Genomic DNA, 13,826 nt, shown 5'->3' with positions numbered 1-13,826 from the left:
TTACGTATAATATTTTAAAAGGCTAAAACCTTAACTTTGTTAAATAGTGTGTATTTTAGTTCTGGGTTCTGCATTTCTGCCTACTAAGAAAAAAATCCAAGTTATTGGCCTTAAAATGTCTTGCATATGTTTTCTCCAAAGTTAAAAATAACCTTGATACAATTAAAATTTATATCATGTGGTACATCCTATTTAGAAAAATTGCCTTTGATCTTCCTCTTAAATGCATGTACTGAGGTTTTGTTAAAACCAAAAATATTTTTTAAACAAAAACAATGTATGTTGAATGTAAAAAAGAAGAAAGAAAATGAAAGTTACCTGTAATCCTATTGTCTTAGGATTTTAAAATAGTTAATACTTTAGAGTCTTTGTTTTTTCTATCTAGAAGTTTCTTTTTATCCTAGTGTATGAGCTTAATGAATTGCTTCCTCTGTTGAGACAGACAGAGAGTGTATGTGAATGTAGGTATGTGTCTAATTTGCCTCCATAAATATATTTCCAACAGTACTTTTTAAGCAGGCTGTATGAGTCTGTGGATGTCTTAAAATGTGTACAGAATTCCATTGCATCTAAGGTCTTGGAAGATAGGTGACCAGAGACAAATATGAAAACAGGAGTTAGAGACTAGGAGAACTGATTTTGGAAATCACTGGAAAGCACTTTGGAAAGCACACTGATTTTGGAAATCATGAGAAGTCTTGGTTGGGTTTGGCTGCTGAGGTCTTTTAACATCCCTGGAACCTTGACTCTTCCCATCTGTTAAATGGGGATGATGATTTTAGTTCACTGGGGTCATTTGGGTAATTCATGCCTGGCACAGGTTGGGTGTTCAACAATTATTAATTTTTTTGTTCTGAAGGCAAAGAAAACAGAGAACATGAGAAACATGCTTTTTCTCAAAATTAGACCTTAAAATATTTCTTGAAGGTCATGTTCTTTGGAGAGGCTCTTCTCATGAAATGTGGGATGCAGTGGAGATTGAGTGATGTTTAATGCAGTATTGCTCTCCGTTCTCTTTTCCTTCCTTCTTGAGAAGGTCTTACTAATATAGAGAGTAGGCCATGTTTATCTATGTTTTTCCTTTTTGTAGCATGCAGCAGATTGGAACAAATATGATGACCGATTGATGAAAGCCGCGGAGAGGGGAGATGTAGAAAAAGTTTCCTCAATCCTTGCTAAAAAGGGCATCAATCCAGGCAAACTAGATGTGGAAGGCAGATCTGCGTAAGTATTACTGATGATAATTCCCTCAAGGGAATTTGGGTAGACCCTTGGGAACAAGTGAAATTTGTGAATTGTGGCTGTCAAGGTATCAACTTAAAAAGGCTTTATCAAAACCCACGGTATAAAATCTTTCAAACATTGCTTTCACACATTATGGACTAATAATTTGTTCTCAGTGTGTAAGATTTTCAATCTAGAGAGAATACTAAAATACTACCCAGTGGTGTAGTTGTTTAGTCTGAAATCCCAATCTGTTTTTACATTTGGGTCATTATTTTAAGTGAGAATGTTCAGAACAGAAAGGGAGGCAGAACAACTAGAGTGACTTAGGGAAGCGTAGGTTGTGATCTCATCCTTTGGTTTTTGGGTCACTGAGAAGGACTACTGGCTTGTTTCCCTGCTTAGCTTTTCTCCCACCCCTCCCCATCTTCTTCCCTTCCCTTCCTGTTGAGGATGGGTTAAAGGGTAGGTGTACGTTCTGTTACTGCCCTCTGTAATTACAGCAGTTAAAACCTTATCTGGGAAACCTTCCAAAGTTAGAGGTTAAAAGTCTCATTTCCTAAAGTTCCTCTCAGTCATGCACGAGTTTATTTAGAATATTATAACTGGAAACCAGATACTAAATATAGAAATGAATATTAGGAAGTGGATAGTTAATATTTAATGTATATCACTACCTTAAGATGCTTAAATATTCAAGTATAGGAAAAATAGCAAAACATGACATAAAAATCAAGTAGCTTTTAATACCAATAAAGTTTGAAAAGTTTGAATTTTTTAATACTGTTTCAATTTTATCAAGTAGGCGATTTGATAGCCACAGAAACATTGCTTGAGTCCTGCTCCTGTTTTTGCTAAACTTTAAGCTATTTCTGTAGGGCTCACAGTGTAAGCAGTGAAAATTTAATATCTAAAAGTGACTTGTGTTTCTTTTTTAACCAAATGTCAAGATGTTAGAAGATGAAAGTTATCTTTGGGATGAAAATTGTCAGTGAAACCTTGTTTCTTTAGTTGTGCCCAACCATGCTTTGAATGTTTTGAGTAAATGGTTGCTTGAGTTGCTGTTCATATTTTTTTCAATCTGATCTTCAGTTTTGAAATTATTTGTATTAATGGTCAGAGTTATAAAAATCTGGTATAATTTGATGAACTGTGAACTTCAGTTTGTAAGATGTATGAGTAGTATTAGTCTCTGAGGTTTTCACTGGAGGAAATAGAATTCTTTTAGGATTCATGGGATAAGATATTTTCCTTTTGCTACTCACACACAGACTGTATTCTTCCTTAAGTAGAGAATTTTGTATTTAGTCAAGTATGGGACATGTTACAAACACACTTTCTTTTATTTCAAATGACTTTTGGTTTGTTTTAGTTCTGAAATTTAAGACAGAAGTAGTATGTGCTTCTTGACCTCACTCCAGTTTCAAAGATGAAATATTTGTAGCCTAGCCAGAGTCACTGCAAGGATTTGTTTTCTTCCTGTTCACCTCTCCTGGGGAATAGCCCATTGCCAAAGCAAAACAGGGCAGATTCACCAGGAATCCCCACTGCCACTTGGAAAGCCGGATACCAATTCCTGTCTTGCCGACCCCTCAGGCTGTCAGAAGTGCTGTTTGGCATCCCAGCTGTTTTCTCTGGAATCAGCAAATGTTCCTCGGCAAAAAATGGCTTCAGATACCAAGCTTACCTCTCAGGGCCTCTGTCCCTCCCTGTGTCCTGGCCTAGTGGTTTTTCACTGTCTTAGCTCACTGATGCCTTTCAACATATGTCTTACAGTTTACGTGGCTCTTCTCATTGTTGTCAGAGATCGTCCACATTACTTGGATTCTGTATTATGGAAGCAATAACATGCGTCTAGTTTAAAAAAAGACAAAGTTGACTTTTTAAAAAAGAGTATTTCTGTAAAGTAGTTTTTCAAATTTCCTTTACAGCTCTTCGCATACACTGTAGTGATCGATACATCTTCCTTCTAAAGTCTGCTATTTATATCACATCCGCATTAATAATGTATTGTAGATGTGTTGTGATTTCTGCCCTTTAGGACAACATCAGCGTAATGTTGATTTATTTTGAAGAAAAACGTCTTCCAAATTTTTGGAGCTAAGAAAGCGAAACAAGCAAACAAAAAAATGTTCCCTCCAAGATTGTGAAACCTTTGCTTGAAGAACATTACCGTTTCTCAGAAGGTTCTAACAGTGCATGGCATAGTATAATTAGTGTAATTCCATACTTTGGTGTCGCAGAGATCAATATCCTTAGCCTTACAGCAGTTTAATTCCACTCTAAGAACTTTCTTGGTTCCTACGAACATTATATTCCTTTTATTAGAAGCATCTCTGTCTCCCTAATTCAACCTATACACAAACCTCCTTTATTTTACTTAATAGTGCTTGGTCTCTGGTTTGCATTTACATCCGTCGTAATACGAGTAGAGATACATGGCCAAGTGTTGTAATATCTGGAAATGAATTTGCAACCTAGCTCCAGATTTTGTCTCTAAGCGTTCAGATATTCAAATATTTGAGGGCCCATCATCTGTCCGGTACGTAAATTGGTCTGGGAATATAGTAGGAAGCAAAACAGACAAAAATCCCTACTTTCACTGAGTGCATAGTTGAGTGGGAAGAGACTGGTACACTTATAAAGAAAGACTACAAAGAAAATAAATCTTGAATTTATATATCATTTTGAAAATATGTGTTTCTGTATAGAATAATAAAGGAAGGGATTGGGAAAGTTGGAATACTATGGTTTCAGGGAATGGGGAAATGTAAAAATTTTAAACAGGATGGTTAGGGAAGACCCTTCCTGAGAGTGTGATACGGAGTTTGTCTGTATCTAGGCCCCTTGCCAAGCACTTGTATATCCTTTATCTCCTGGCATCTTCATAGTGGTCATTGTACTTAGTTAGGGGTCAGTTGTATTTTGACCTGAGGTCAGCATCCTTTGTCGGCAAGCCCTCCTGTCCTTACTTAACAGTTTGGATTTGGTGGAGTATGGTCAGTCGGTCACTGTCCATTCTTAGGGCACACAAAATATTTCTGTAAATATTTGTTGATTAATAAAGTATTAGATGATCAAAGAAACAGAGGGATATTTTCTCTTGTATCTTAAATACCTGATGGCTTAAAGTCAGTTTTTTAAGCAGGTTTTCCTTGCCTTATTAGGAAGTTTGTCATGGCTGTGTGTGCAAACTTCACCCCACTCATACAGGTCTGTGAACAAAGGGGAAGAATTAGGTGGCAGTTGTGGCTACTTTGGGGAAAGAGGACACCAGCTTCTCCACGGCTTTCCAAGCGTAGCTTAGTTTGTTGTTTTGAAGGCTTTTCCACGTGAGTTCTAATTTGATAAATCTAAAGAGAAGGGATAAGTGTTTGATCTGTGTTTGGCCTTACTGTTCTGCTATAACTTCATTTGTTTTGGCAGTTTCAGTATACTTGAAATGAAGCAAAATGATCTGGCAGAAGTTTTTCAGTGCATTCAGTGCATCCCAGCCCTGGTGCCTGCACTACTGAGTACTCATAAGCTATAGAGTTAGTGGTATTATTGTATAAATTTTCTTTTATTACGACTGTTGAACATTGGAACATTCTGTTGGTTCTAAGGAGGTATTTCTGGAGAGTATTGACTCCTTATGTAAACTTGAGTTAAAATTAATTTTTCAGCAATAAGGGATAGGTTTCTTTTTCTAGTAGAAAATACATAGATATTTTATGTAGACTTTAAAATGTGTGTGTGTGTGTGTGTTGAATAAAAGGTGACATTCTGTAACATTTAAGTCGATGTTTCATAGTTTCTGTGGCATAACATATATTTTCTTTTTGTTCAGCTTCCATGTTGTGGCCTCCAAGGGGAATCTTGAATGTTTGAATGCCATCCTTATGCATGGAGTTGACATTGCCACCAGCGACACTGCAGGTCGGTTGCCGCCATAGTCGGTTATAAAACGGAAAGGGAAGATAAGCCTTGTCCACTGCCAGCGTTCTTCAGACCGAACTGTGATTTAGAGAGAGACACCCTCAATTTTCTGTTTTTCTAAATGGTTTAGAAATAGTTCACTTCTGAGGTATCATTGTTGGTCTCGGAGAAGTAAGGCACAGGGAATTGAGACAGGATTGCTGATCTGATGAGCATTTGGAGACCCATGCTGGTCTTCATAATATTATAGGATCCTAAAGTCCAGTGCTGGTCTTCGTAATATTATAGGATCCTAAAGTCTCAGAGTTAGAAGAACCTTTAGGGGCCATTTAGTTGTACTCATATACTCTTGACTCTATGAATCCTTGCTGTCATGAGGACATTCAATATTTAGTTGGACATTTCTCATGATGGGAACCTAATTGCTTTGCAACAGCAACAGCACGACCAAGAATGATCATAGCAAGAAGAGCTGACACGGTACATGGCACTCTGCCGTGCACTTTACACGCACTAACTCCCTGTCTCCTCATACCATCGCAGTGAGGCTGCGAGGCCCTGAGCCAGCCAGTTAGTAACTGGCCCAGGGTCCTTCAGTAGATGCACTGCGGTCGGAATCTGTGTCCTTACCCGGGATGCTTTTTACAAGGAGATCCGTTCTGTGTTTGGTTAACTCTATTTGTAAAAAAATTATTTCTTGTAGGCAGTTTTAAGTCTGTTTCTTACTATGCCTTCTGCTTAAACTTAGTTGTACCACGTCTGGCTTTTAAAATCTTACACCGTAAGTTTGTCTGCACAGCACAAGATAGACCTCTTCAGTTCGCGTGCTGCTTTTCTTAGGATAACCATTCTCAGTTCTCTTGACAGCTTCTTTCTCTGAAGTTCTGCTTTGTTATTCAATCAAATATAGGCGGTGACCTAGAACCAGAATTTCCTTAACAACTTTAATATTTTATCCTGTGATTCCATATAGAGACAAATAATGAACACATTACAATAAAACCAGCACTGTGTTTAGAAATGGAAGGGAGGTAGAGGAAAAGAGAGATCTCAACGAGGAGAATCTTTACCTAAAGATCTATCAAATTTTGTATCGAAGACCAAACTCTATCTGCCACCTTTGAAGGAGGAACAAAAGAATATGTTAATTACTGGGAGGACTGGGTGGCTCAGTTGGTTAAGCCTCTGCCCTTAGCTCAGGTCATGATCCCAGAGTCCGGGGATCAAGTCCCACATCCTGCTCCCTGCTCAGCGGGGAGCCTGCTTCTCCCTCTGCCTGCTGCTTCCCCTGCTTGTGGGCTCTCTCTCTGACAAATAAATAAAATCTTAAAAAAAAAGAATATGTAATTACTTACCAAAGCATTCCATTGATGTAGAGGAATATTTACAGAAATTTTGGACTAACTATATACCTCTTTAGACTTTATTTATTTGTTGTTCTGATTCTAATTTAAACAAGCATCTATCTTATTTTTTGTCTGTATTTTTTTCTGTTCTGGATATTTTTGCCTAGTGACTTTTGCCCTCTCTCCTTCAGTGCAGATCAAGCTTAAATGCTTTCCCAGGCGCAGCAGACATCATTTTGTATGCTGCAGCCTGACATACTGTGCCTAAAGTCTTTGTCTTCTGTTTTTGCTGTTGTTTAGTTATATTTGTATTTGCCTTGTTTTACTGTTTTTTTTCTTTAGCGTGTTCCTTTCCTGAGGACAAGGACCTTGTCTTATTTGCTGTAATATTGTCTATTATAATCCAGATGTGGATATTCAATAATAATTTGATTAAAAAATTATGTGTTTTATCTTAGCTCCTTCATTTGCCAGCAGTACGAAAGTATATTGAAAATAATCATATTTCAAGTAAGCGTGGTTTTGGTTTTGAAGTATTTACGACTCAGGTCTTACCAGATAGGCACCTTGGGTGTAATTCATAGTGTTGTGCTTTAGATTTGATATTTACTTCGTTTTTTTACTGCATTATCTCAAGTGGCTGGATTTGGGTTTGGCTAAGGAAATACCCCACCGGACGTTTTTATGTGACCCATTGTGTTGAACACCAGGGACTGTCCCTACCATCCTACTCCATACTCTCTCTTACTTTGCATGTAAATGATAGTTTTCTTTGTCACTTTTCACAGTCCGTAGCAAATTGAAATTTGAAATCATTACATCGACTTATTTGTACCTAGAGAATGTTTAGGTATGGATGAATGTGTTGTACCTTTACTTGGTTAAAAAGGCCTGGACTCACTGCTGTTTGTTCTAGAACCTGGTTAGTCAGTACACAGAAGTGATCAGATCCAGGAAAACTTAATCCACTTCTCTAAACTCATAGAAAACTGATTGAAGGTTGGAAGTTGAAGTCAGTGTACTCCTTCACCTAGGATGAACAGAATAGAAATGACTTCTAGCAAAAGGGTCTGTCAGTGAAGTCATCATTTTTTGAGAGGTTTGTGAAGTGAGAGGAAAGTTAAGAGCATGAAACATTGAAAGATGGAATGGCCCGGTGAAACCCTTTTATCTTTCACTATCCAATGAGATATATGTGTGAAGAAATACAATTAGAGGAAATCATGTTTGGAGGTAGAATGTTGTCTGCAACTTTACCTTTTTCAGCGTTCAGAGTTAACCTTTCCGATGATTTGTTTCCTTTAAAATGGCACATTTTAATGCACATTATATTTGAACGAGTTGTCTGATTTTCAGAGACATAGTCTTAGTGAACTTTGAATTTAAGTTGAAAATTTGTTTCTTTGACTTACCTCTCTTAACTTCCTGTATTTTAGCGTCCACACTGCCTGTTTAGAAATATTATGAGAAATCTAGGTATCTTTCTTGCTCTCCAATTCCCATTCTCTTTTTCTCCTCTTCATCTCCCTCCCTCCTGTCCTTCCTGGTTGACTTTTAATTACTTACTCTGTCCCAGGCACTGCTCTAGGTATTGGAGATACAGTAGTGAATAAGGCAAAGTTCTTGCTCTTTATGGGTTTGTAGATTTAATTTTTCTTCCCACCTTCATTGTTTTGATGTGTACATTATCTCATACTACAATATCAACCTGAGTGAAAGCGTGCTTACAAATTAAGTATCTTGGCAACTAATCTAGGAAAAATGAATCACATTTCTATGGAAAATTCGCTTGTGAAGAAAACAACTGTTCACATATGTCTTAAATTATTATTATTTTTTAATAGGAAGAAATGCTCTTCACCTGGCTGCAAAATACGGGCATGCATTGTGTCTACAAAAACTTCTACAGGTAGTAAAAGTGGTTAATACTTTGGCTTTACTATTTTGACTGCTATTAATGTGTTTTCAGTGTGTTTTTGGAATTTGAGATCAAAGAAAATAGGTTAATTCTGACTGTTAGCTTACGTAATTTCTTTTCCATCATTTGTGAAAGAATGTGAACAATAAAAAGCAAAAACTCTGAGGGAAGTGAATCGCATAACTCACTGTATTAAAAATAAATAACAAAGGCTTGACCTTCCTGTTGACATTAGTGGGAGACTGGAATTTTCTGTTGTCTGGTCTATGACATAAAGTGATATGGCAAAGGAGCTATATGTTTCTCTGTAAACATCAGTCACTTAGACTACGTGATATGATATCGACAACGCTAGTTAAACTTGTAGTCAGGCAGCCACAGATCCTTGAACTAGTGGGCTGAAGAAAGTTTTCAGTTAAAGGGTCCAGTCCTCCATTTCTAGAAACATTGTTACCACTAAGTTTCATAGCAGAACTCATTTGTTTTTCCTGATTCAGTTGTTCAAATTTTAACTCTTGGTGAGAAAAAAACCCCAAACAATAACAGTTTCTACATCCCATGCTATTATAATGTACCATATGGTTTCCGGTTTAGTGGAAAACTTGAATTTACAGTATAATGTTATTAGATTTGTTTCATGTCAAAATATTTAGTGGCTTGTCTAGTAGTCCTTAGGTTTTTTGATAAATGGAATATTTTAAGATTAAATAACAGCTGTTCATCTGAGTCTAGTTGTTTAACTTTAAAGTAAAACTCTCCCAGCTGACTAAGTTTCTGTGTTTTAACAGTACAATTGTCCCACTGAACACGTAGATCTGCAGGGAAGAACCGCACTTCATGATGCTGGTAAGTGAGGGTTTCACTGGGATATAGCCAGTATTTGTTAAAATGGCTTGGCATTGAAATTCATTTCCAAGTTTTAATATGCATATATTTGTATAATTCATGGAGAAACAGAATATTATGACGTTTTTGTATACATGAATATGAAATTTATTTGATTGTACAGCTTAAAAAGATTCATTTGGCCAAGGCTGGTTTGCTAGATCCTAGAAGTCCAGAGATAAATAAACATGATCCTGCTCTCAAGGAAGCTCTAAGAACTGCGTCACTCTGTGTGTGAGTGGGGGGGGTGGTGTCGTGGAGGGAGGGAGGGAGGGATCTGGTAGGAGAAATGGGAAGATGATTTTTTTTCCTTAAAAACTACATTTACCTAATTAACATGTCCGAACACCATTTTTCTCATCTGCAAAATAAAGTTAATACTACTGTAGTAAGTGGTTTATAATTAAATTATAAACAGTGCCTGGCATGTCTCAATTTCTTAATTAATGGTGGTAGTAGCTGTTGGGTTAGGGCTTGGTGCTAAATTTCGTATCACTGTTATGTGCTGTATTTTTTAAAAATTATATTCGTAATTTCATAGATTTTATTGATCATACTTGTGTATTTAAATTTATCTGCATTATTCTTCAGTGGTCTTAAAGACAAAAGTTAGATATTAAGTGTTTTTGGACTGTACCACAGTCTGATCTCTGGCCTGACTCTTCTTAGTCTGACATTCCTACTGTTTACTGGAAAGCCAAAGTAAAGTCGTTACCCTCTCTTGTCATATTTATGGAATATCTGAAGTAAATAAAAGCGGTCTTCATTAAAAATGGAATAGACCACAAATTTCCTTCAAACTTGGGGACCTTAATGTATTTTAGCTTTTTTCTTTTTATGTTTTACATGTTTTTGTGATAGTTCAATTTTTTACACAAAGGTTTTTTTGTTTGTTTGTATAAAGTGGTGGTATTTGCAAAGTATTTTCATATACATTGTTGTTTGAGCCTCACAATGACCCCAGTGTGGTTTTTATGTTTGAGGAGAAATGCCTTATCCTTTGTTCTCTGTGGGCCCTAGCTCTGCCTTCTGGGAGGTTCTTACTTGTCCATTATTCTCTAAGGTCACAGGTAAATTGCATGGCAGCGAGCATGTCCTCTGTAGAGGGAGCTTAAGGGCTGGAATAATCATGAGTGTTAGCAAGTGCCTTCTGAGACCTTGCGTAGTACGGTTCCCATAAAACCTTGGTCGGCTTTCTGGTTTATTTGTTGCCAGCTGTTTCCATCTGTCCATCTCCAAAGTTATTTTCTGGATATGAAGTTCTTAACCATCCTTTAGTTCTTGTCCTTGTTTGTAGAGTCATGACTCTGCCTTGTTTAATGGCTGCCACCTCACAGCCATCTGAAATAATACTCTTGAATGTGATTATAATGTCCTTACCATGATATTTATTCCAAGACCAGATTTTATTTTTTCTCCTTAGTGGGAGAAAAGTTGTGACCAACAATAGTGGTATATCTTGCTGTTTGACACAGAGAAGCAGTTGACTTCCCCACATCTCTGAGGTCCCAAATATATGTGTTCATAAACTGGCTAATTCTTGCTTGACCTGTCTCTTTCTCACCGGACCTTGCTGAAAGTAAGCAACTGCCCATGTGCACTAAATTTTTGGCTGTTTTCTATGGCTTCACCTTGAAAGGCTTCATCATCACGTGGTACACCTTCTAAATAATGATGGATGACATAGCTGTTTCAAATGTTTTGCCACATTGTGAGAAAAATCACAAGATTTCTAGCCTGAAATATGTTTAGTCACTACTTAGTTCCCAACCACTAAGTCAGTGCCATATGATTTATGGATTTACTGTAACAGCACCGAACTCCTGATAGCAGTTTTGTCTCAGTTAGAGATATGGCTAGGCTTCTGTGACAAAGACATTATAAAAGAACACTGGCTTAACAAATCCCATAGGATTGCTTTCTTTCATGTTGTAGTCCTGGTGTTCAGAGGGGCTTGTGCCTCTGCTCCCTGTGGCCATTCAGGGACCCAGATTCCTTCCATTTTTCCGTTCTGCCTTAAGCTAGGGTGTTGTCCTCATCTTTAAGGCTGAAGCTGATAACAGGCACTTCGGTTTTCCTGCTCACAGGAAGGGGAAAAATCATGGAGGAATGTATAAACCATTCTTTTAAGCCCTAGAGTCAGAAGGTAGCAGACATCTCTCCTGTCACATTCCACTGGTGAGATTTAATGCACATGGTCATGCCTACATGCAAGCATGCAAGGGAGTCTGGGAACTGTGGTCTCCAAGTGAGCCCCCAGTTCCCCCGCCCCTAGCTTCATTACTATGGAAGAAAGGGTGACGACTCTTGGGTGAATGGCTGCCACTCTCCACCATAGCACCTTTAATGCTGACTTTACTAGTTCAATATATTGTAGCTCTGGAATTTATTATGCTTTACATTGTTTCATTCTTATTTTCAATTGGGCCTGAATGGTTGTTAGTTTTAGAATTCCTGGATTAATGTATTCAGTTTCAGTTTATCTTTTTTTAAAAAACTATATTTTGTATAAAAGACTTGTTGGACTAAAGACAGCAGAATGAAAATTTACTTGATTTTCTTATGTGTATTTTGTTTTAGTCTGTGGAATATCACACATGCACACACACACACACACACAAGAATGCTGACTTTGTCAGTACTTTTTGTGACTAATAATCTAGTCTCAACTTATAATAAATACTCACAGGAAGTATTTGTTAATAATAATATAAAAACTTTTAATAAAAACTCATGGGGAGTCGAAACACAATCCTATTTTATAATGTTAACAATTTTTTTCCTAATACAAATATGAACTCTAGCGTTGGTTGGAAAAAAAGCTGTGTGTGGTTTTACAATATAATTTTCAGCAAAATGACCCTGCTTTGCATCATCAAAGGCAGACATTGCAATCTCTGATTTTGAAAGGAAATATGAACTATATGAGTCAAACCTTTTTTTACTGTGACTCTTCTATAAAGACCTGAATATGACTCATTAAAAAAAGAAAAAAATTTAGCTAACCCTTCAAGGAGCAAGTCAGTTGTAGCCACATTTAAGAATATATTCTAAGTAGAAAATTTAAATTTGATTTTTATTTCTATGTTTACACTTAGGGTAGAAGTATATTGTCTTCTTTAAGGGTAACAATATTCGTTGGTCCCAATAAATTGTACAACATTTATAAAATGATCTGGTCTAACCCATTTTCTATAATAGGCACTTAAAATGCTAAACTAAGAAGTGGACGATGTGAAGCTTGGTAGTTTAGAAATTGTAGAACTTATGCCTTATATGGACATAGCTAAGCACCATGTGTCTTACCAACAGATGTTCACCATTTATCATTTTCCTTTGCTCCTCAAAGCCATGGCAGACTGTCCTTCCAGCATACAGCTGCTTTGTGACCATGGGGCCTCCGTGAATGCCAAAGATGTGGTGAGTCCTTGTATGTTTATTGTCATTTCAACTCGTGTATTCAAACTTTTATGTTTTGGGAGATTTGTTGTCTTAATGCTGTTTTATTTTTCTTGTTGCTTAGGATGGGCGGACACCACTGGTTCTGGCTACTCAGATGTGTAGGCCAACAATATGTCAACTGCTGATAGACAGAGGAGCAGAGATTAATTCCAGAGACAAACAAAACAGGTAATTCTTTTATCACAGCTCTACAGACACCAGCTGGATTCACAGTGACTCTGAAACTCTGTGGCTGTGACTTGTCTTTTTCATCCCCCTTTGGATCTCTCTTTCCTTGGAATTAGCACCCACTTCTTTTTTTCTTTTCTTTCTTTCTCTTTTCCCCAGAGTCTGATGAAGGAAGAAGAGGGAAGTAGGGTAAATGTGGAATACAAGCAGTGATTAGAGCCTGTCTTCAGGTCAGAAAACCGAAGAAAGGAATTATATCCCCGTTATTTATTTTAAAGCTTTAAAACAATCTTTAGTGAAAAATGGGCTCAGATAAGATAATGAGGGAAAACAATAAAAAATCACACCTATGGTCTGCTTCTTTGTTAGTCAGTCTTTTGGGAGTAAATGTTCTTGGGTGTCCTGGAGCTTGACGTTTTTCTGTTTTTCCATTTTTTCCATTTTTCTGTATAGACTTTCTCAATGTGTTGGTTCTGCTTACCCTGCCCAGGCATAGTGCTATCTCCTTCTCTGGAACCAAGTTCATTGCCACACCCTGAAGTTCCCTACATTTATTTTTGCTTCTGTGTTCACATCATTTTAGTTGGTGCACGCTAATACTTTTCTGTCTGTATCTCTCTCCTTCCCTCCTCTAAGTCCAGTGTATCGTGGCGCTGCTATTACAATTTTCATGTTCATGGTCCTAGTGTTTCCAACAGTGATGTATCTGAAATACATCCTATCCCCAAGTTGGAGCATTATAATAACTCATAACAAATTTTTGGGATTTTGTAAATGATTACTAGTAAAACTGTTGGTTTCTTGTGACTTAATTTTATTCTTCTAAACATGTATCCTTTTTTTTTGTAGTTCACTGGAAGTAAATAGGTATAATAAAAGTCTTTAGATGTCAGATTTTATAGCTC

The 13,826-nt window shown here is 37.1% G+C and overlaps 1 protein-coding gene across 3 annotated transcripts in view; it reads left to right on the top strand.

Moving 5' to 3' along the window:
* Window positions 1–13,826, top strand: part of UACA (uveal autoantigen with coiled-coil domains and ankyrin repeats) — a 96,795-nt gene that overhangs the window by 54,405 nt on the left and 28,564 nt on the right. For all 3 annotated transcript variants that reach the window (XM_046009142.1, XM_046009144.1, XM_046009143.1), the window contains 6 exons: window positions 1,091–1,224; window positions 5,054–5,142; window positions 8,333–8,397; window positions 9,195–9,252; window positions 12,641–12,711; window positions 12,815–12,921. In XM_046009142.1, the coding sequence (XP_045865098.1) occupies window positions 1,091–1,224; window positions 5,054–5,142; window positions 8,333–8,397; window positions 9,195–9,252; window positions 12,641–12,711; window positions 12,815–12,921 (524 nt within the window). The remainder of the gene's footprint in view (window positions 1–1,090; window positions 1,225–5,053; window positions 5,143–8,332; window positions 8,398–9,194; window positions 9,253–12,640; window positions 12,712–12,814; window positions 12,922–13,826) is intronic.

The sequence above is a fragment of the Meles meles genome, chromosome 6, assembly GCF_922984935.1.
Source record: "Meles meles chromosome 6, mMelMel3.1 paternal haplotype, whole genome shotgun sequence".
NCBI lineage: Eukaryota > Metazoa > Chordata > Mammalia > Carnivora > Mustelidae > Meles > Meles meles.
This window is presented reverse-complemented; position numbering and strand designations above follow the sequence as displayed.